Here is a 23,094-nt window from a genome sequence, read left to right as displayed (position 1 = left end):
ACCCAAAATGGAATAAGCGGGTAAAGAAAATGGATGGATGGATGGATGGATGTTGTCAGTCTGCCCTCTAGTGGCCAAACATAAGAGTTACATCGATCTACATTAATTTTGCTGACTAAAGCAGCAAAATGAATGCCTGGATAATGGTTCATTAACTATTCAGTACTTTTTTTTACACATAGTGGCTCAGTAAGGTATTTTGTTTGTCAAAAAAAAAAAAAACTTTACTAAGCCTTCATATAGCCTTGTATATGTTTATACAGGAAGAAGAGGAGGGGTCTGACGAAGAGTATTTCAAACAACGAAACCCCAAGCAGCAACCGCTTCAGTTAAAGACGCCCACATGTGTGTCCTCAGATGAGTCGCAGAGTTCGTCTTCTCTAGAAACGTCTGAAACGCCCCTGGTGTCTCCGCTGGAAGAAGTGAAGAGTGTCCAATCACAGATTATCACCATGGCAACACTGCATGAAGCATCAAGGTACGAATTTTCTGTGTATGTGTGTGTATAAGAGAAAGTCATTTGACGCACATTATAAAAATAAAATAATCTGAACCTTCCTTGATGCAGGCAGGAATTACTGGATCACCTCAGGATGGTTCGATTAGAAAAGCGGAGACTTCACCAAGCGCTGCGAGAGTTTGAGGAACATTTCTACACTCAGACCGGCAGGTAACTGTTGCACACGCTCACACATACGCACATCACTTTCAAAGTACTTGACTTATCATTTTATTTTTGTCTTTTAATAAACTTGGAACATTTGTTTTTTATTTAACGATGCCTGTGAAAAACATCCACAAAAAAAGGGGGGGAAAAATAATCGCGATGGTACAACAGTGAGACGCACATGTAACGTTAATCCAGCACAAAGAGCTCAGGAAAAAAACAAATAGACAGACGTTTGCTCTGAACTGTGCACATCCTTGGTACTGTACATGTTAGTCGTCCAAAGTAGAATACAGTTACGGTCTTTGATAACAATACACACGCTGTACAACGTTATCTGAGTAAGGCAACGAAGGGACCATCAACCAGTTTTGGAAGCTGCTGCAGGTTGTTTTGAAACTGTGGAGAAAAAAAAAAAAAGGTTTTCATTTGCATCCTTTCTTCTGCGTGTCTCGTTAACAGGCTTTGTCAGAAAGAGGACCGTGGACCGATGGCAGAGGAGTACTGCCAGTACAAGAACCTCAAAGCGAAGCTCCGTCTTCTGGAGGCTCTGCTCAGTAAACAAGACTCAACCAAGACAAGTTGAGCTTCTCACAGTGGGACTTCTAATAAACAGAACAGGATTTTCTGTGTGAAAAATTAGCTTCTGAAGCCAGTTTGTCTTTGTTCATGCCATGCTCGTTGTGTAAATGCACTTTACATGAAGAATATCAATAGAAATTCTTTACAGTCTCTTTTTTTTTTTTTTTCCTCCATTTTCTTATATTTTTTTGGTCTTAAAAAGACAAACCATATCAATCAGGACACTTTTTTTTTTTTTAAACCTGTATCTTTTGTATGCTATGTTGCACATCTACATGTCATGGATGAAGCACAGCAACATGTTGTTAGTTACGTTTGAGTAATTCGTGACTAATTCAAGTAATTATGGCACTTTGTTTTTCACTTTTTTTTATTCTTGCCAAAAAAAACAGTCTTTGTTGTTGTTAAATGTGGAAACTGCATTTGGAAAACAAACAAAAAAAATGCATAAGCTTAAATGCATTCAGTGAGACAATCTTGCAATGTTTGTGCATGTGAGTTTTTAGTCCTACATTGTGCTGTGATATGCATTTGGAATCGTAAAGTCCTTCTAAATTGCGACCAGTCAATTTAGACCAGGGGTGTCCAAACATTTTCATAGGTGGGCCAAAAAAATCTGAATTTAAGAAGAAAAAACTTTTTTTTTTTTTTAAAAAAGCGTGATTGTTTTTCTTTTCATTTTTAACAACTTGAATACTTTTTTGGAGAAAGGTTAAAAGTTTAGTTTAAATTCTAATAGATCCAGAACATTATGAGCCTCATAAACATTAACCTATTGTTTTTTTTAACCTTTTTTTATTTTAAGAATTTAATTTATTAGATTTTTTGGGGTACTATTATTTGTTTTCCTGTACTTTCAAAGTTCATTTTAATTCATTTTCAGAGACAAAAGCCTAAAATGAATAACGGCTATTTAAAAAAAAAAAAAAAAAGGGGGTTGGAATTTCAATCCCTCATTTGGACCATGGACGGCCCAAATGGATCAACAAAGTTCTGAAAAACAGCCGGCAGTCGCTAAAACAGGTTCATGAAAGGTTTGAAGGGATGCTGATCAACTTGTATGTCGATGATACTTTATATTCTTTTTAAAATGTCCTATTTCTCCCCATCAATGATTTAATCAACTGAAAATATTTCCTTTGAAAACACTTGTTATACTGTATCTAACCAAGTTTTATGAATTATAATCCAAAATTCTGCTTTTTGGTATGTCATTGAAGGTTTGTTGTAAGATAAAGGCATTAATTATAGCTAAATGTTTGTATTGTACTTAATGTTGCTCATTTTGAGAAGATTATTTTCATCTTTTTTTGTTGTTATTCATAAAAATCATATTTAAAAAGCATCACCGTTAAATCTAAACGTCTACATCTGCATCAACCTCTTAAGCCTGTGGGTCAAAATTATACCATTTAATTGCAGTCGAGGGCCGCGCAAAATTACCCCAAGGGCCGCTATTGGCCCACTGGCCACACTTTGGACACCCCTGATTTAGACGCTGATGTTGGAACATGTGCAGTGAACGTAGTGCAAGTTATATCTGCTGTCAAATTTGTGTTCCCCACTTTTTTTGCCTCTATGAAATGCCTGCGTTGACGAAGATCTTTTACATTGTGCACTTCTGGTTTATATAGTTTTATATTTATATATATATGAATGTAATATTAAAAATAAATATATTTTCACATTTATTCTGCCGAACACATTTTACGGTTCTCCTTTCTTTCCACTGACGACAAAATAAGAGTGTTGCAGAGATGGTAGAGGTACTGACAGCTTTCATGCTGCACAGAACTGCATCATGCTTGTTTGTTTAAAGGTTAATAAGCTGCTCACGTTTGGTCATACAAGACCGGGTGGATACACATGTAGAGACTGTTGCATTCGTACTGCTTAGATCCCACAACAACTTGATGTCTGATTTTAACACCTTTGGTATAAAAACTGTCAATGCTGCAGCCCAGTCTGTGCCACGAGTAAAAAGAAGTCTGAATTTATCAACTGTGAAATGAAAACGGGACGTACGCTGCCGATATAATCAGAAAAAATACTGTCCACGCAGGCAGTGGACACTAAGTTAACAGCCTGCCAATAACACCAAAGCAAAGGAACATGGAACAAGTCAAATGAACAGGAAAGTGAATAGAAGCAGCTATTTTTAGCACAGTTTAAGGATTTGGTCAGTACACAAAGATGGCGTGCCAGATGGATGAACACATTAGTTTCTGTTTTTTTTTTTTTTTAGTATTTTTATGATCTCTTTTTAGACGAGACGTGGATGAAGGTGTCAGAATCTTCCTCTGTTTTCCCCCCTCAATTCTTTGGGGTTTAGGATCTTTTAGGAGTTCCTCAGGGAGTCTAATAAATCAGCTGCATCATGCATGGGTTTGCTTCATCAGTACACGTGGCCTTCCTCTGTGTGAATGCATGTGTGTCAATCAAATGTAGTCCTTACTTCCTGTTTGTACAAAGTTCGCTCTTAGCGTCCCACGCTGATGTTGCAGGTCTTGCAGCTGGGGTCTTTCTTGGCGTTTACTGTGGACAAACTCATCAGCTGGTGCCCACTGATCTCAGCCACCGTGCCCAGCGCCAGGTCTACAGGCTCCGTGTAGATCACCTCCAGGATGACGTCCTGGGCGTGGTGAAACACCAGACCTCCCTCTTCGTCCTGCTTGCAGGTCAGAAAACGGTTGTTGCCGATATCGAGGGCAGGCAGCCTCTGCTTGCAGAACTCGTCGCCCCTAGAGCCCTTTGGCGCCAGGACCACAATAACGTAGTGGTAGGCTGTGTACATGCAGTAGAAGTCGCCAAAGTACAGACTGGTGTTTGGGTTGAAGAGTGTGTCAGCCTGGACCTCGAAGCGGTGGCGACCGTAGGGGGAGTCCTGCGGAGGCTTGCCTGTGTTGAACTCCGTGTTGCAGCTGAAGAAGACGCCCTCCAGTTTGCCACTGATGGGTGAGCCGTGGCTGCCGCTGTTGTCTTTCACCGATGGCAGCATTCGGTTCCCTTGCACCTCCCTGTACACACACACATGAAAAGATGAAATGCTTAGCAAGACTTCAAAGATCGTCCTCCATACGCCACGGAAATTATTTCGCTGAAGAAGTTGGAGCTGTAACATGCAGTGTTCCCTCAGTGAGAACTGAACTGGGCGAAAGGGTCTTCTCCTACTCCGCTCATGTTTCCTGGAATATCTTGCAAAAAGATTTGAAGCTCCCGACCTTGACCTCTCTCAGTGGCTTCAAACATCTGTTAAGTTCCTGGCAAGAACCAATGCAGACATGTTCCTGTTTTGAGTTTTCTGCACCGCCTCGTAATCTAGCTGTTTTTTTGTTTTTTTTGTTGTTGCTACTTTTCCTTTTAATTAGCATTTTATTTTGAGTTTGAGTTTAACTTTATTGAATGTAGTATAATAAAAGCATAAACAAAGTTATATAAAAAAAACTTAAAACAAAAGCAAGCAGAAAAAACCCAACAACAATAGTAAAGTACATTTACACGTTCAAAAGAGTGGGTAAAAGTATAAACTTGTTGTTACACCACTCTTACATCTATAGCATCATCCAATAATTTACTATTCATGGTAACTTGGTTATAACATTATTTTTTAGTATTTTATATATCCATATCTATAACTGGTACAATGCGTTCATATTTGCATGCCATAATGATCAAGCATCAATGATTTTTTTAACATGTTAATATATCATAATGCAGTAATAATTGATAAATTCATTAAATGTTAACAACATTGATAATAGCAGTTATAACAGTCATTATTTCCCATATAGATATGAACTGATGACCATCTTCTTCAATGACGTTTATTTTCATTTGTAAAAAAACAAACAAACTTAAATTAGTGTACATCCTGTGTGATTGTCTGTTGCTGTCGTTGTTGTCCACTGTTGTCATCACTCTTTGTTAAAATTCAGGTCTCTGCTGTAAATGACTTTCTGCACATTTCCATGTGATTTACTGACATTTCACAAGATGCGCTCAGGGAATGTGTTATTGATGACTCAGCTATTAGCACAACATATTTTAGCTCAATATTTATGCAATTGGCTGAGTTATAGCTGTTTTTGTGTTTGATAAGGTTGTTTAGCTGTGGCGGTTATTGTTTGTTCTCAGCGTGGGTCATTAATTTGACCTGTGAGTTAGTCTCATTTAATCAGTCTCTAACTTGTTTTTTTGTTTTGTTTGTTTTTTTAACCCGAGGAACAAAACATCAGATATGAAATCAATTTGATGAGTTATAATGTATCACTTCTGGGGATGTGGCTCCTTGTTGGCGGAGCTTAAAGCACCCTTGTTGCTAAGCATCTGTCACAGATTACATCACCGTTCAGACTGTTTGCTTTGTGTGCCCTCATGGAAGTTACAGCTTTTTTATGACATTTTAATGTTCTATGCAATTTTATAATAAAACATAATTTTGAGTATACTAGTACATTTTACTCTGAATAAAATACACTTTTATAAAAGCTGATATCTGGTTAGGCTCATGCAGCAAATAAACGAGCTCCAAACATCCAGTTATGAGGTGCAGCTTCAAAGCTTATAGCCTCTAATTGATGCTGTTTTGAACAAACACTGAAAATGTGCAGCTCTTTTGTGCAGTAATATTGTCAGTACTGTTACTCCCCACATGGTGGCGCAGTTGAACATGTTAGCTGGAGCTCAACGACAGCAACAAGATGGATGACGTCATTCTGCACAGCGCCAACAAAAGAGAGCTCACAAGCTGTGGCTTAAGTAACGAATCTGTTCGGTCTATTTTATTTATTTATTTATTTATTGAGCCAAAGGCTGAAAAGGGAACATGATGATGAAAGGAATAGCTATTAAAGGAGGGAGGAGGAGAAAAGGTGGAAGTTGGAGAAAGTGCACTTATGAAATCTGACCAGCGTACAGTCTAAATGCACTTTTGTAGAGTTTAACTCACACTCCCTCCTGTGTCTCTCACATTTTCCTTGTTTTTAGTTTCCCCCCAAAATGCCCTTTGCTTGTAGAAAACAATCCTTCTGCTTGATTACAAAAAAACCCCCTGCTGCATATTGTGTTGCATGCGTGCAGAGGAGTTTACTGGAAGCTGCAGAAGTTCAGTGTGGCATGTGGGGATTTACAGGAATAATCAACATGCTTATAGCTCCAGCTAATACTCCTTTCTGTGCTTCAAGCAGCTGATGGAAAATGCTTTTTTTGATGCATATGGCTCCATCGTGCTATTGCAGCCAAGTCTAGAAATGTACATCTGCCTACATCACTGTTTGCAGCAACATCTAAATTAAATATAGATTTCATGAGCCTGAGTTATTGGAAAATACATGTTCAGTTGAACTAGGCATCTTATTACCACACCTTTGCCCTGGTAATTAGCTGAGTTTGGTATCTTCCGGAGTATAAGCCGCATCAATTAAAAAAAGCATCTTGAAAAGGGACAAAACATATATAAGTCACTTTTATTATGCATCACTGCTGACCCGTCATGTTTATTATGCATTTATTTAATGGTCAAAACAGCTTCAGTTCGCCTGTGCGGCGCAGCACCATCCATCCATCCATCCATCCATCCATCCATCCATCCATCCATCCATCCATCCATCCATCCATCCATCCATCGCAGCCAGAGCCACTACCTCTCTAGCATTCCTCCTCTTGCACCAGCTGAGTGAAGCGAGCGTGCACGGAAGGACTCACTGTTGCAGTTCTTCGAAATTTTAAAGCATCAGTCAAAAATTGTATTATGAATATGGAAAAAAAAGACGTATATAAGTTGCTTGGGCATACAAGTCAAAGGACTGACAAATTTATGCAAAAAACTGTGACTTATATGCCAGAAAATACTGTAATTATAACCTTCCCCCCCAGGCAGTTCATTTTTAGTGCATTAATCTGGAAACACAAAAAATAGCAATGATGAACACTTCCATTCCTGCTTCTGTAAAGCTATTTCAATATAAAAATGTATGTTTCAGTGAAAAATGCATTTTTAAAACTAACCGGATGGAATGGCTACTGTAGAGTAATTATTTGCCCTCAAAATAATTACGATATTGTAGTGAAATTTGGGATTGTACAACAAACAAAAAAGTAAAATTTTCTTCCATCTTCATGTTGCCACAGGGAGTGGTCATGCACGAAAGATTTGGCAATTGTTTTATGCTGGATGCCGTTCCTGACAAAACCTGGGCTAGAACCCACAACCTTAAGATTACAAGGTCATGACCACCAAGCTACCGCGTTATTCAGAAAAAAAGAATTAAAGTGTAATAATAATGCCTACCTGGCGTGATCAAAATATTCTTTGTTCTGGTTTCTGTAGAAGACAGAAAAACGCAGCATCCTCCCAGCAATGACCTCTGCCTTTTCCATCAACTGGTTTAGATGCACTGTGGAATAATCTGAAAACACATTCAACACATTATTAGTCGCTCATACTAACTAATAGTAAAACTAAATACAAAAAACAAACAAAAAGTCTTTATTGCCACAAATGCAATGTGACTTGATCATCTAAAACCTCCTAAATTTGCCTTTTGTGTCTCGGCATTTAAACACGAGCATTTCATTTAGTCTGGTAACATGTTCTGTTTTCACCCACCATCTTACGGGTGTCTCTGCCAAATGAGTTTGAGTATAAGCCAAAAACTATAACGGCAATCCTATTCTGCTTCCCACAAGCAGCAAACACATGGAGACAAATGAGCAAACGAGTGAGCCTTGAAAACAATTGAAAATACACAGGGATTTTATATCCAACAGGCTGGTTTGGTTTTCCCTTTTTGATTTTAAACACAGATGGCTGCTACAATGACAAGTGAAAAGAAAAAGCCTTTTGACATCTATCTTGCCAAAAGATTTGTTTCTGTTTTCTGTGATGAGCATTTCCCACTCAGTTAGAACACCAGTAACATAATCAAGCAATCTTCTTCCTTATTTCTCTTTCTTCCACCGTAAACTGCTTTTCTTTATAAAACGAGTCCATTTTTTTAAGGTTTAGTTATTCTGTCTGCAACACTTCTATTACATGACAGCCTGGTACTTATGTTCTCAGTATACAGTAGGCCACATATGTAGCTGGCAAGGACTGGGCCTTATTATTAAAAATGGATTAATGTGGAAATTTGTACACAGGTAGAATATTACTGGGACATAAAGCCTATAGATGGGTGCATATTTTAATTAATTAATTAATTTCATTTATGGATTTGTTGCCATATCCAGGTTCACAACTTTGACTTTATGTTAGTACAATGTTGGAACAACTCTTGAACTCAAAGTGCTGAAATCTGGTGTGGGCAGTCAAAGCAGAATAAATGTTTTTTTTTTTTTTTTTTCTGCTCATGTGTAATGTTTAACTGCCAGCTTTGTTTTAATGGAAGTTATTTTGTTTTCTATGCATAGCTGAGATTGTCATGGTTTATAGGAAGATCAGACCAGGTCAGTCATCCTGATCAACCTAACGAGCTAAAACACTGAAACGTTAATCGTCAAACAAATGCAAACAGCTGCTGAGTCAGCAAAAAGATTTAAAAAAACTCCAGGAGACACAGAGGAGACCCACACAGGGCATAGAAGCACAATGCCAGACTAAACAGAGACGTGAGCACTGACAAGGACTGGGGCTGACGAGGACGCAGGAGACAGGTGGCTTAATGATAACAGGGAACAGGTGGAGGTGGGCGTAGAAACGACTGACTGAGGAAAAAATAGTGATGAACCGAAAACGCTCAGATCTTGACAGAGATTACTTTTTGTTGTGAATTGGCACCAAATAAATAAAACGAATGAACTGGATGAGTGTTGTATGACCCTGACAACAGGACAGTCTCAGACTTATCTCTGTTTGTCAGAACTGAGGACGGTCAGAGGGGAACGTGCACCAAAGGGCCCAAGCTCTATTTGAACCACGGCTGTTATCTCCAACGTCTACGCCATTTTGATAAACTCCCCCCTCGAGTCTCTTTCCCATCCCCTCCCCCCTCTAAGCCTCTCTCGCCTGTGACGTAAAACTCTCTGACCTCAGATCAGTAGATGTACAGCCCCTCATTCTTTTAATCCTTCCTTTCCCCCTCCTGTTATCATACTCTCCACTCACAGCATCAGTCTTCCTTTAATATCCTCCCTCTTTGCACTGTTTTTTCGTTCCCATGTTTACTTCTCTGTAATCCAAACCAAAAATCAATGGTGGCACTGATGGTAAGCACCTTGAAAATGCATTTATTGAACTCTATTACACACCAGCAGTGCAGAACTCGATGATCTCGCTCCACTCGGAGACGGAGTAGTCCCCGTCGGGCTGTTTGGAGGCGGTCTGAACGGCCACGGTGTACTCTGTGCGGGGGCTCAGGAACCAGTGGCCCCTCACCGTCATGGGCAGGGGCACTGCCTTGGCCACGAGCTTGGTAGGAACATCCTGAATGGAAGGAGGACAAAGGAATATTGAAAAGTGGACAGAGACAGGTGGTAACAGGAAGGACTGAGTCTTAAAGAGACTGTCCATGTTGGGCTTCCTTTCACATGCAACCATTAGCAGCAGTCACACAGTGTTCGGCTTGTCTTTTTTAGTTTACATCTATTGCTAAATCCCAGTAACAATCCTCACACCACACCAGAATCAGTCATTCTTAGCAGCTCATTGATTGGACTGACTGTCCCTGCCTGGCAACAGAGCAAGCAGACAGAAGAGAGGTTCGGCTGAGCAGCCGCCAGGAAGAGGAAAACGGCAAGAAAGGAAGAAGGCTGACGAAACCAGACTGTAAGGTGACCGAAACTGGACTAAAGGAGCCGCCATCACGCTGAGGTCAGTGCGCTGTTAGAGTCCAGGCTTTCATAAAGGTCTTTGAAAGCTGCATTTCCCCCTAGACCTTCAAAAAACCTGGAAAAACCCCAATCTAGACCACTTCACAACAATATCTGACTCTTTAGGAACAAATATAAAATAAATTACAGGCTGTCTAAAAGTTTTGCACATTACGGTTTAAATACTTGATTTAAAAAAAAAGTAATTTATCTCCATCAACTGTGAAATAATTGCATAAAGTCATAGCACATTAGTTGTTTTACACATCAATAATTGGCTCTAATGAATAACTTAATTTTCTAAAGTCATGTATTAGGTCATTAATAACTATAAAAATATCATTATTTTGATTCACTTGTCAATATTTTAGTCTTTCTTTTCAAAAGTGCATCACTATACAACCATGGTAGCGATGAAGGATAAAAGTCTTAGAATAAATTTATTATAGGACTCCAATTCAGTTAAAACAGACACAAGTTTCATATGTAGCAAATGTATTTGTCAAAATTAACCTTTACTCCTTAATAACAAGTGACTGCCATCTTATTTAAATAGACTGTTCCAGTTTAAAGCATTAACCTTGTTGAATAATTATATAAAATCAACTATTCATGACTTTTATCATGTCTCCGGTTTTGTGATTTGATAAAGGGGAATGACAAAAAGCGAATTATTCACTTTTATAATGCTACACGACATGTCAGCTACAAAACAGCCGGATCTGCTCATGTGACTCTCCAACAGTGACTCATCTCTTAAAATGATTTTATTTTTTCCCCGACTCGAGCATTACCTTGTGTTTGAACTTGTTGGAGTTTTTGTTCTCCTTCTTGTTCAGGTCGATGAAGTAATGCGTGATGCGCTCCTTGCTGCGCGCCTCCATGTCCCAGCAGATCTTGAAGGAGTCGCAGGTGATGTTGCTGATCTTGATGTTCTGAGGAACGGGGAGCTCCTCCATGTCGGAAAGGCTGCCGTCCTGGGATTTTCCTGCGTAATCAAAAACAAATAAACCCAAAGAGATGATGTGGTCGCCGTTACTCTCAAGCAGAATAACACAAATCCAATGAGATTAAATGTTTCTGAAACAAATACTCTCAGAACGTGGCTCTTCAAATTTTAATATATTTCATCGAACGCGACTAAACCTTCCTCTGCAGAAATTATTATCTCGCATTATTCCTCACTCAGCTTCTACTGTAGTAAAGCCACAAACCTGATTACTGTATAGGTTGCCATGGAAACACATTAGTCCCTCCACACACAGCTTTCTGCTTCACTGAGGAAAAAGTAGCATTAAATGTTTCTCAGGTTTGAATCCTCTGTTCTCTGCAGATAATTATAAAATGAGGTTTTGCACACATTCAGCGTTTTGCCTTCTGTCAAAGACCTTTGTTCAATTTAATATTTTGTTTTGTCAGTTTCATACTCTGGCTTACAACCCAAAGTTCGTGCAGAGGCCAGTGAAAATGATGTCAAAACCTATAGCTGAATGGGAGCTTTGTCAAATCCGAATGAATGTGGACTTTGCGTCCCACCGTGGGGCTCCCACTTGGCATGGCAACAATGTGTTTTCTGTGCACGCTCTGAGCTTAAACACAAGAGTGGGTTAAATTTGAGAAAGCATGTATTTGGGGGTAATGTTCAATATGACTGAGCTCTACAGACGGCTGACAATGGCAGAAGTAGCGGAGCATGGGAAATCCATCTCTGTTCATCCGCTGAGAGAGGGCGAGAAACAAGAGGCGGCTCATTAATGGGTGTGTAAACTCCAGGGTCTCACCTAAAAGTCATTTTTCCAATAATGCAGCTTTTGAAGACTTTTTTAATAAAGCAACTAATCAGATGAAGCCTTTTAACACCAGTTTTCTTTTGGCTTTTTTGGATCATGACTTATGTTTTATTTTTAACCACCAGACCAAGATCCCTTCTTTATTAAAGGCAGGGCATTACTTGAAAAAAATGCATATATCAGAGTTTTAGACTAAAACAACCTTATTTTCAGAGGAGACAGTTAAAACTCACTGTAATCAAACCTTGTGCATATTCTCGTGCAATTTTATGGGACATCACAGGATGAGATAGCACTCAGAGTACGTGTTGGAAATGACCCTCAGCTGCTGCTACCACACCAAATTTATCTCAACATCCATAATTAACTGAAGCTGTTCTTTGTGTTGGCTAATGCTGACAAGCTGTTGTGGCCACCTTGACTCGACGTGGCTCCAAATGTTCATTCAGCCTATATTTATACAGGTTAGTCTCGTTGAGTCACGAGGACTCAGTTTCAAGAGGGACCTGTTTTTAGACAGGCAACATATAAAAAAGCACAGACAACAATAAACAACAATAAAATGCAATAAAAAATAGTGCTATAAAACAATAAAATCAAGGATCAATGTTAATCAGTTGTAGATGTATAATCACCCATGACTTCCTGAGAGTTTAGTCAAAACCTGTCCTCTATAATGAGTCATTTTTACTATTAACTAATGAATGTGTACGTGTGCACACACAGACACAGGCAAAAGCATTATCACCCGTTTGCCTTTGGTGGCAGGCAGTATTTAGTTATTGCTAACACCTTGAGCTAGATTGTCTACACAGTGGGGTAAAAATACTTTCAGTGGTTCTCAGAGCTTACAGAGCATTTCTGGGCCTCTGCTGATTTGTGAAAACGGCTTATTTGGCCATTGGGCTGCATCTAAAATGCCCATCTCATTAAACCTGCACCCCACTGAGCTGATTAATTTGGCTCAGGCTGAGAGGGTCGGAGTGAGACATGACAGAGCAGAGCTGGAAAACAAACTGTGTGCAGAGTCCCATGGACTGTTGTCACTTTGTGAATTCAGCTTCGGGCGACAGTCAGACATACCCTCCGGAGGTTGCTAAGGTAAAGCGCTTGCACAAAATGCAGTGTAATACAGTTTTGCAGTTTACGTAATTCGTTTTATCCTCTGTGCTGCGTGCCTCGGGGTATTTGTAGCACTGCAAGCATCCGAGATGAAAAAACGCTTGCTCCACTGCACCTCAAGCACAGTTGTCTTTTCTTGAAAATGTTTATGCCAACAGAAAGGTTTTCCTTAAAAAACTAACCCCATTAAAAATGTTCCCTCCCACCATGTTGTATATATGTTATGCTGATTCATCACCTGTGTACTGGAGCACTTTCTAAATTTTAGACAAAGGCTTTGCAGTAAAACCTTTAGCCTTTAAAAAAAAAATACAATCAGATAGTATATAAAATGAAAATAACACAAGCTCAAAGCACTTTATTTGAAGTAAAGCTGCAGTTTCACTCATGCAAGCTTTAAAGGATGTATGATCCACACCAGGAGTGTCGTTTTGCTCAGTATGTCAGCAAACTGATATATTTATGATAAAAAAAAAGACATTCAATTTAAATCTGAATATAATGTATAACAGAGAGCCACACTGGCTTGGAGAGATGCAAAGCTCTGCTCCGAACCCTTGGAGACTCAAAGGACAGGAAGAAAAATGGAGGAGCGAGGGTCAAGCTGGATGAAGGACGAGCGGCGAGAACAAAACTAAACCTTTTCCAGCCTCTCACAGGAGGCCTAAATCCTCATTCAGATTGAAATTAATGTGCTGCCTTTACATCTTTGGCTCCTTGACCTCCCAGCACTTGTTGCTGTTAATAACTTTGCCAACACATGTTATAATGTTCCGTTATTTTGACTTGTGCATGTGTGATCAGAGCATTGCAGAGCAACAGTATCTGCTCTATAGAGATACTATGAAACTAGTCAGAGGAATGTGATGAACTCAGACAAATGGTTTTCAATGATATTTGCTCTTTTACTCCATGTGCAGCTGAATCCCATGATGCACGTGTCAATACAAATCTTTTTAGCATGCATGCATGAGACCATCCTAAAGGCGTTGTTCCAGTCAAACCTTCTATAGTCCATCTGATTCTTCAACATGCACATTATTGTGTTCTTGTTTTTTATTTTTTCACTCATTTTTTTGCAATTTAACTGCTATTTACTATTTACTGCAGGCATTGCAAGGGCCAAAGCCACATACTCCCAGAAATTTCAGGGTCACTTCATTACCAACGACCCCCCAACACATGTGAAATGGCATTAAGTGCATTACAAACTACAGCATCAGGGATGCACAATGCCCAAGGGACCCCTCATTGCCAGATGCACTCAATAAGTTATTTGCTCGCTTTCAAGATCCTAACTCACCCCCAGCACCAGACTTATATCACCACCCGGTGACACGCCCCTCTGTGTGACCACAGCAGATGTGAGGAAGACTCTCCAGGGAATCAACCCCCGTAGGGCTGCAGGCCACGACAACATCCCAGGGCGGGTACTGAAGGACTGCGCACACCAGCTGTCTGAGGTGCTGTCGGACATCTTCAACACCTCACTGCCACTATTGTCTCTGTACCCAAGTGCTCCACAGTGACAGGCCTGAATGACCAGTGACCTATAGCCTTAACATTGGTAGTCATGAAGTGCTTCGAGAGGCTGGTCATGAACCACATCAAGGACTCCGTCTACATCACTGCGGACCCATATCAGTACGCCTACAGAAGGAACTGCTCCACTGCTGATGCCATCTGTGGTGGTCCACAAAGCCCTCACCCACCTGGAGAGCAGAAATTCTTACATCCATCTGCTCTTTCTGTATTTCTCCTCGACCTTCAACACCATCATCCCACACACCCTGGTGCAGAAGCTCTCCTTTCTTGGACTGAGTCCCACACTGGGAAACTGGATTCAGGACTTTCTGACCAACAGATCTCAGACTGTCAAGATTCACAACATCATCTCCTCTTCCAACACCCTCAGCACTGGTTTGCCCCAGGGCTGTGTGCTGAGCCCCCTCCTGTTCACTCTGCTGACATATGACTGCTCAGCTAGACCCCCCAGCTGCCATATAGTGAAGTCTGAGGATGACACAGCAGTAGTGGGATGCATCACAAACAATTATGAGTCCAAATGCAGAGAGGAGGTGGAACACTTGGTGCAGAGACAATAATCTCTGCATCAATGTGAAGAAGACCAAGGAGAAGGTGGTGGATTTCAGAAAGGACAAGGATCCTCTTCATCCCCTACACATTGGAGGAGCAGCTGTGTAGGTGGTCTCCTGCTACAGGTACCTGGGGGTGCATATATCCAGTGACCTCACCTGGAGAGCCAACACTTCCTGTCTGGTCAAGAAGGCGTTTCTACTTCCTCAGGAAACTGCGGAAAGCTGGACTTGGGAGCTCTGTCGTGAAGAGCTTCTATCGCTGTGTGTTGGAGAGCGTTCTCTGCACCTGCATCACCGTGTGGCACGGCAGCTGCACTGCTGCTGAGAAGATGGCTCTGCAGAGGGTGGCAAAGAAGACTGTGGGGAGCAGCCTTCCACCTCGGACCTCTACACTTCACAATGCAGGGGGAGGGCGCTCCACATCATGAAGGACTCCACTCATCCTGCACACAGTCTGTTCCAGCCCCTCCTCTCAAGCAGGCGGCCGAGGAGCATTCAGAGCAAGACCTGAAACTGTTTCTTCCCTGCAGCTGTCAGACTGCTGAACTTGAGCTGCACTTAATTCAGCTTCATCTTAATTTTTTTAACTTTATGATATATATATATATATATATATATATATATATATATATATATATATATATATATATATATATAAGCATTTATTTCTTTGTTAATTGTTAGGCTGCTTGAACTGGGGCCTGAGTCTGATTTTCGTAACATAAACATGCAAGTGTGAGCTGGTATGACAATCAAAAATTCTTGAATCCTTGAAGATATTTTTTCTTCTTCGGCTGCTCCCTTCATCAGGGGTTGCCACAGAGAACTGTCGCATGAAGATTCTGCAATTATTTTTACACTGAATGTCCCTCCTGATACAGCCACAGACCACTGAGCTACCACAGCCCTCTGTGTGGAGCAGAGAGCTGCCATCTAGGGTGCCCAGGGAAGCAGATGGTTGGGGTTAAGGACCTTGCTCAAAGGCCCAGAGTGGGGAAAATGAGGGTAGAAGCAGGTGTGGGTGCTTCACCTATCCCACCCACATTTTGATGTTGTCGGTACCGGGAGTTGAATCGGCGACCTTCCGATCACAGGCCCACCTTCTCTAACCTCTGCACCACCACTCCCTGCCTTATAGCAGAGCTTATATCCTTATATACGGTTTCTTTTTACACTTTATATTTTTGCTATTTTTGTGTCTAACTGGGACCTTGAGTGATTTCGTTCCACCTCATGTACCACCTGTGATGCAAATGACAATAAAGAGACTTGAACTTGAACTTGAATAAACAGGAAGATAAACAATGTGCATCATAAAGTTGCAGCCTTAAGTCTTTAACAGGCACTCAACAGCTGACACTTAGAACGCTGCAGACTTTTGAAAAATTACAGCTTTGTTCCATTCAGAGCGCAGGCTAGACTGAGATGGAGAGCATGCTGGGAGCAAGAGAAGCTGCCAAGAAATAACATCTTTCTGTCAGAGCTGGTTAAAGAATGCTCTCTTCACTGGGGCTATGTGCTCCATATTTTAGTGAAAAAAACACAAAATAAACAATTTTCTGCTAAAAAGACGACTCTTCAAAATTAATTAAAGTAAGCCTGATTAAACAAAAATATATATTAATACAGTGAACGTAACTTTTATTTATTTTAACCTTGTCCAACTCCAGAATGAGTCATCATTCTCATTTGCATAGGGCTGAAATTCAAAAACAGACTTTTTTTTTGGTACTTCTTCCCTTCGTTTTTCATCTCAGTTCTTGAGTTTCTAAGAATCTTGTCCGTTGATGGGACAAAAACGAGAAAAACAAACACTAATCTTAAATATGTTCAGGATCAATTAACGCTGCCAAGTTTGCAGTCAGTCAAGTGGTTAAAAGCCCATAATCTTTGTATCAGCAGGCAGACCTGCTGTTGACTGACATCAGACAGAATCATCACATGAGAATTGGTCCAGTTAGCTTGGAAATGATTGGGTTTGAAGAACTGGGCACACATGAGACTCTGTTGGAACATGATAGATACAATCTACACAACAGCATCGAGTATCTGTTATCAGCGCTCGCCAGACCCCTGCTGACAGTTTTATGACTGAGAACTGCTGTCAGCGAAGTCTGTTTATGTCTGTGGATATGATGGTGTTAGGCAGCTCTTAGTGTTTATCTGTCCTCATGTTATTATCTTCTTATTTTATTTTGATATGGTGCCATTCCTGTTGCAAAAAAAGGCTTATGAGAAGGGATGTGATGATGGATGTGTGGCAATAAAATATTGCAAATGGACCTAATTTCATAAGAAGAGATAAAATAGTGAAAGATCCCATTTTCATGAAAGCTTGGATGTTTTAAACGGACTAAATAAGGTGTTGGCATGTCACTATCTTCACCAAACGTTTTGAGATGCTTTATTTTGTAATAAAGACGTGAGATCACACTAAAACCAAATAGTGTTTACTGACAAATTCAGATGTTTAAAAGCTGCATCATTGAAAAACAGGCTCAACATGCTGAGATTTCCTTAAACCGCACATCATGACTTGCTAATAAAAAAATGCACCTTCAGAGTTTTCAGTCCATCAGCCAGATGCACATTTGCATATCGCCATGTCTGATGCTGGAAGGAGAAATTTCTGAGTACAAATACTGTTGAAGTGCCTAAACAGAAGCTAAATTAAAAGTGATGCACATTTTTTTTTTATATACAGGTGTTGGTCATAAAATTAGAATATCATGAAAAAGTTGATTTATTTCAGTAATTCCATTCAAAAAGTGAAACTTGTATATTATATTCATTCATTACACACAGACTGATATATTTCAAATGTTTATTTCTTTTAATTTTGATGATTATAACTGACAACTAATGAAACCCCCCATATTCTGTATCTCATAAAATTGGAATATTGTGAAAAGGTTCAATTTTGAAGACACCTGGTGTCACACTGTAATCAGCTAATTAACTCAAAACACTTGCAAAGGCCTTTAAATGGTCTCTCGGTCTAGTTCTGCTGGCTGTTCACAGAGCTCTGTGTCCAAGCACATTAATAGAGAGACGAAGGGAAGGAAACAATGTGGCAGGAAAAAGTGTAAAAGCAAAAGGGATAACCGTGCCCTGGAGAGGATGGTGAAACAAAACCCATTCCAAAATGTGGGAGAGATTCACAAAGAGTGGACTGCAGCTGAAGTCAGTGCATCAAGAACCACCACGCACAGACGTATGCAAGACATGAGTTTCAGCTGTTACAGTCCTTTTGTAAAGCCACTCTTGAAAAAGAGACAGTGTCAGAAGTGTCTCGCCTGGGCTAAAGACAAAAAGGACTGGACTGCTGCTGAGTGGTCCAAAGTTATGTTCTCTTATGAAAGTAAATTTTGCATGTTGTTTGGAAATCAAGGTCCCAGAGTCTGGAGGAAGAGAGGAGAGGCACACAATCCACGTTGCTTGAGGTCCAGTGTCAAGTTTCCACAGTCAGTGGTGGTTTAGGGTGCCATGTAATCTGCTGGTGTTGGTCTGTTGTGTTTTCTGAGGTCCAAGGTCAACACAGCCATGTACCAGGAATAGAGCACTTCATGCTTCCTGCTGCTGACCAACTTTATGGAGATGCAGATTTTATTTTCCAACAGGACTTGCACCTGCACACAGTGCCAAAGCTACCAGTACCTGGTTTAAGGACTATGGTATCCCTGTTCTTAATTGGCCAGCAAACTCACCTGACCTTAACCCAATTGAAAATCTACGGAGTATTATGAAGATGTGATACGCCAAACCCAACAATTCAGAAGAGCTGAAGGCCACTATCAGAGCAACCTGGGCTCTCATGACACCTGAGCAGTGCCACAGACTGATCTACTCCATGCCACGCCACATTGCTGCAGTAATCCAGGAAAAAGGAGCCCCAACTAAGTATTGAGTGCTGTACATGCTCATACTTTTCATGTTCATACTTTTCACTTGGCCAACATTTCTACAAATCCTTTTTTTTAATTGGTCTTAAGTAATATTCTAATTTTCTTAGATAATGAATTTGGGGTTTTCATTAGTTGTCAGTTAAAATCATCAACATTAAAAGAAATAAACATTTGAAATATATCGGTCTGTGTGTAATGAGTGAATATAATATACAACTTTCACTTTTTGAATGGAATTACTGAAATAAATAAACTTGTTCATGATATTCTAATTTTATGACCTTCACCTGTACATTTAAATTATGGTGAAGCAGTTCTCCTTGTCGAACACCTGCACCCTAATTTCTAAGTCCAGCAGATAAACTTTGCTTCTGTAGTTCCCCTACTCGACATAAACAACCCCCACCCCCACTGAAGGCACACGTCACAGTCCATCTCCAACACAGTGAACACAGAAACAACTTGTTCCCCCCACTGTGCATTGAAATGCTCCAACAGGCCTCAGTGCTGGAGTTCTTTCCCAGAAAAAAGTGGGCCCACTGAAGCTGCATGCATTCATTTGCTGGGTCAGCACGGGCTTACAAGGCTCTCATGCAGGCTATTAAATATTAATGGAATTCAGAGATAAATTTAGAAAGCTACGTAAAAACTGAAATGGATGCGCTCTGCGTTGACCTTATGGATCAAGATGGACGAACGTGGGCGATGAAAGACTTTTACACAAGGACATGGAAAATATTCAGTCTTCTTGGTAGAAATTTAAGTGGAATAATATGGAAATCCCAACAATCAAACTGCAGCAGAACCATTTTCACAAGTTTTGTTTAATAAAGAAATGTTTTACTGTTCTGCTCATAACTCCAAATAACCTCAATAAAGATTTAGAAACCACCTCTTATACTCTCTAAGGAACCATATCTTCTGTAAAAATAAACTTCTGAATATGAGGCAAAAATAATGGTACCACATTACAATAAGTTTCCCCTTAAAGATACTAATAAATAGTTTAAAGATACGTTAATAATTTCTCTATAAACACTTTATAAATCATTAATAACTGCTTATTATGCATTAATTAAGAGTGACAGAGAGACAAAACTGAGCAGTTTCTTGCCAAATAGTGAGCCAAACCTATATATTTCATCTAGAGTTGTTATATTAAACATTTCAGACTAAGTTACTACCTTGTAAGCACAAAAAGCATTTGTAAACCTTTAGCATATAATATTGTACTTTATCACTGCATTATAAGGATCTACAACTAATATTATATTCTAAAAATAGGTTTACAAATGCTTTTTGTGCTTAAAATTATCAATCATAGAGTTGTGACAGGTTGGATGGTTTTAGAATTCCAGTTATTTAATGTCCGTCTACCAGTGACCAGTCATTCTTCATAATTTACAGAGCGTGCACATTGTTTATGGAGCAACAGCAGCAGAGCATGTGGGTGACTGAAGGACACCGAGATACTATTTACACTTGGTGGATTAGTCCACAAATAGACAAAAAAAAAAAATTGTTGGCTATAAATAATATCCAAACGGGTAACCCTGCAGCAGGAGCTGCCATATTGTCCATTTGACAAGTGCATTACTGAAATGAAAGCTTCTAATCCTCATGATGAACTTCTAAGAGGATCTAAAATCCATCTTTGTTTATTGCACCGTTTGAAGCAGCCTGGCTGATGAGAAAACGAAGCACTGACGCACTTTGACTGCTCTGTGATCAAATGGTCCTGATGGGTGGCTTAATGAAACTAACGGACTCCTCTTGTTCTGAACCTCCACTCCAAAGAAATCACAAATTATTCTGTTTTGGGAAAACGAGACCATTCATCACGGCCTTAATTAATCTGCAGTTAATTTACTCTGTGGCCATAAGTCTAGCCTCAGATGTGGAATCACAAGTGTGTAGTTGCACTAATGGGTGTGTTTGTGTGTGTGTGTAACTACACTATGTGCACACATGTGGGTGCAGCCATGTTTTAGCTTTCCATTCTCTTCTGATGATGACTTGCTTTTTTCATGCAGCCTCACATGTCGCCTGATTTGAAAAAGAAAATTCCTCGTTTTCATCTCAACGTGATGATCCTGACCACGTGATATTTGCAGATCGTGTCATTTCTCATTGTCCTCTTGTTGATGTTGTAAATATTCAGACAAGTTCAGAGTTTAGGGAAGAAGTCAGGCACAGACAGGCCAGCAGGGACGCAGCTAGAGGACATGGCAAATAAAAATAAATAAAAATCAATGAAAATAGAGGGATAAACCGGTTTTGAAATGAATATTGAAAAGAAAAAGGGGAGTTGGTTGAATAAAAAAGATGAAGATGATAAGCTGTAGGCGCGTGCCTGCTCTGTCCACGCCTGTGCTGAGGTCTGTTGACACTCCTCTTGCTTTTGCACATTGTTGCAGAAAAATGACTCTTTAACACTGAAAGCTGCTTGCCACTGACAATATTATACTAGAACTTGCTTTCAATGATCCATCCCCTTCATGCAATAAGGATGGAGCATGCAGCTAAAACATGAAGCACGCGCTGCAGCGGCTCATGTTTAACCACCTGGGCCGAATAACATGCTGGCGTTCAGCTTAAACATTTCTGTCTTAATATAAACCAATAATATATATATATATATTTTAAAAAGCAGACACTCACCATCTCGTTCGCAGAGCTGTATAGAATCCAGGCTCAGGTCCTTGATCATGCCCTCGCAGGGACTTAATGGACTGGTGATGCTGTGCGCCAAACCCGGTACCTCCATCTCTGCTGATGCTGAGTCTGAGTGATGCTGCTGGATGGTTTGATTCTCTGGTGAGAGGGAGGAGGGGATGACTTGGCAAACAGCCGTTAAGGAAGGAGGGAGATGGAAAAAAAAAATAGATGAGTCCGGTGTCCAGGCTGGCTCCGACGCTGTCCTCTCTGGGTGGTGCGGCGCGTGGCGCGTCAGCAGGAATCGTCACGGCTTCGAACGGCGCGAGCCGCCAGCTGCAGCACGAGGCAAAGGCAGCCTCTCTGCAGAGACTATCAACGCTTATATCTGAGATCTTTCACAGCCGTTTCTTGCTGCACCTATAGGAGCTACAAGTGCGCGCGTGTCCCATTCCGCTGCTCCGTGCACAGTTCAGAGGATTATCGCACAGACAATCAGCAGAGGCTTCTTATGTAAGCACATTAAGCCGGTGGTTCCCCTCGGTCTCAGCTGTCTGTATCCCTCGTTCTGTCCATTCCACGACCAGCGTCATCCCAGTGAGGCCACCGCATGACCTTATTTGGTAAACCTCACGAGCGCAGGTGCAGGTGGACCATGCAGTAATGAGCAGGGGGACCACTAAAGGCTATTTCCCTTTAATTAATGAGCAGCCTGACACAGCACCCCGAAGGCCACATTGTTCTTATGCTATCTTATAAAAATGCAAAGTCCCTCCCAGGATGTGCTGGGTGTGTTTAATGATCTCATGCTCCTCCACACCCTATTTATCAGTGACCCGCTGGAAGGAGGTTGCCAAGGCACTCCAGGTCAAGTGTCTTCGCATGCACGGGTTAAAAAAGCCTTCAGGCACCTTTGCTGACAGCGTCCTCATGCAGTCACCGTTAGTCACACATCTCCTTAAACAGTTTTGTCTCCAACACAGAGGAGCATCAGAGTGAGGCAGTGCCACTTTGTTTTTGTCTCTCTCAGTGTCACACAGGAGGGGCCACAGTCACAGAGTGGTTATCTATTCAGTGGACAATGGCCTCTGCAGCTGCGCACGAGGGACCTTGCTGTTCAAAATGCCAGTGGGGGACGGCATATATAATGTTCTAAATTTTATAGGAAGGATACAGGCTCTCCTACAGGGCACATTTGGATGAATCATCTCCAAAGCAGAGAAGAAAGGACAAACTAACACAACCACAGCTTATATCTAGTCTAGGGTTCACAAAGATAGATTGGTTATCAGTTATCCATGTGAAAACTACTTAGTAATACATTTTGTTTTGTAATACATTTTCCACAACATCTGGATTGGATTCAAGTGAAGACTTTGACTTGGCCATTCCAAAACATGAACTTTATTCTTCTTGAACCATTCTTTGGTAGAACGACTTGTGTGTTTAGGGTCATTGTCTATTGT

General features: G+C 40.6%; 2 protein-coding genes across 2 annotated transcripts in view; one reads left to right on the top strand and one right to left on the bottom strand.

Moving 5' to 3' along the window:
• The window catches only part of LOC119430135 (protein FAM13B), a 26,767-nt gene extending 25,514 nt beyond the window's left edge, over positions 1–1,253 (top strand). The window contains exons 18-20 of the mRNA XM_037697577.1: positions 264–478; positions 569–670; positions 1,130–1,253. Coding sequence (XP_037553505.1) covers positions 264–478; positions 569–670; positions 1,130–1,253 — 441 coding nt within the window. The remainder of the gene's footprint in view (positions 1–263; positions 479–568; positions 671–1,129) is intronic.
• A 2,224-nt stretch (positions 1,254–3,477) lies between these two features.
• Positions 3,478–22,066, bottom strand: LOC119412714 (phytanoyl-CoA hydroxylase-interacting protein-like). Its single transcript, XM_037679753.1, has 5 exons — positions 21,635–22,066; positions 10,852–11,045; positions 9,497–9,671; positions 7,539–7,656; positions 3,478–4,266 (listed from the first exon to the last, which is right to left on the bottom strand). The coding sequence occupies exons 1-5, from the start codon at positions 21,738–21,740 to the stop codon at positions 3,729–3,731; spliced, it is 1,131 nt and encodes a 376-aa protein (XP_037535681.1). The 5' UTR covers positions 21,741–22,066; the 3' UTR covers positions 3,478–3,728.
• Positions 22,067–23,094: the final 1,028 nt, after the last annotated feature.

Source organism: Nematolebias whitei, chromosome 1 (genome assembly GCF_014905685.2).
Source record: "Nematolebias whitei isolate Nwh7 chromosome 1, NemWhi1, whole genome shotgun sequence".
Lineage (NCBI taxonomy): Eukaryota > Metazoa > Chordata > Actinopteri > Cyprinodontiformes > Rivulidae > Nematolebias > Nematolebias whitei.
This window is presented reverse-complemented; position numbering and strand designations above follow the sequence as displayed.

Excerpts from the sequence above, each read along its gene's own strand:
- LOC119412714 (XM_037679753.1), bottom strand. The coding sequence starts at position 21,740 with ATGGAGGTACCGGGTTTGGCGCACAGCATCACCAGTCCATTAAGTCCC. Across the intron at positions 7,657-9,496 it reads CATCGAGTTCTGCACTGCTG|ATTATTCCACAGTGCATCTA; the intron begins GTGTGTAATAGA and ends ATGTGTTTTCAG. Across the intron at positions 4,267-7,538 it reads GAATATTTTGATCACGCCAG|GGAGGTGCAAGGGAACCGAA; the intron begins GTAGGCATTATT and ends GTGTGTGTACAG.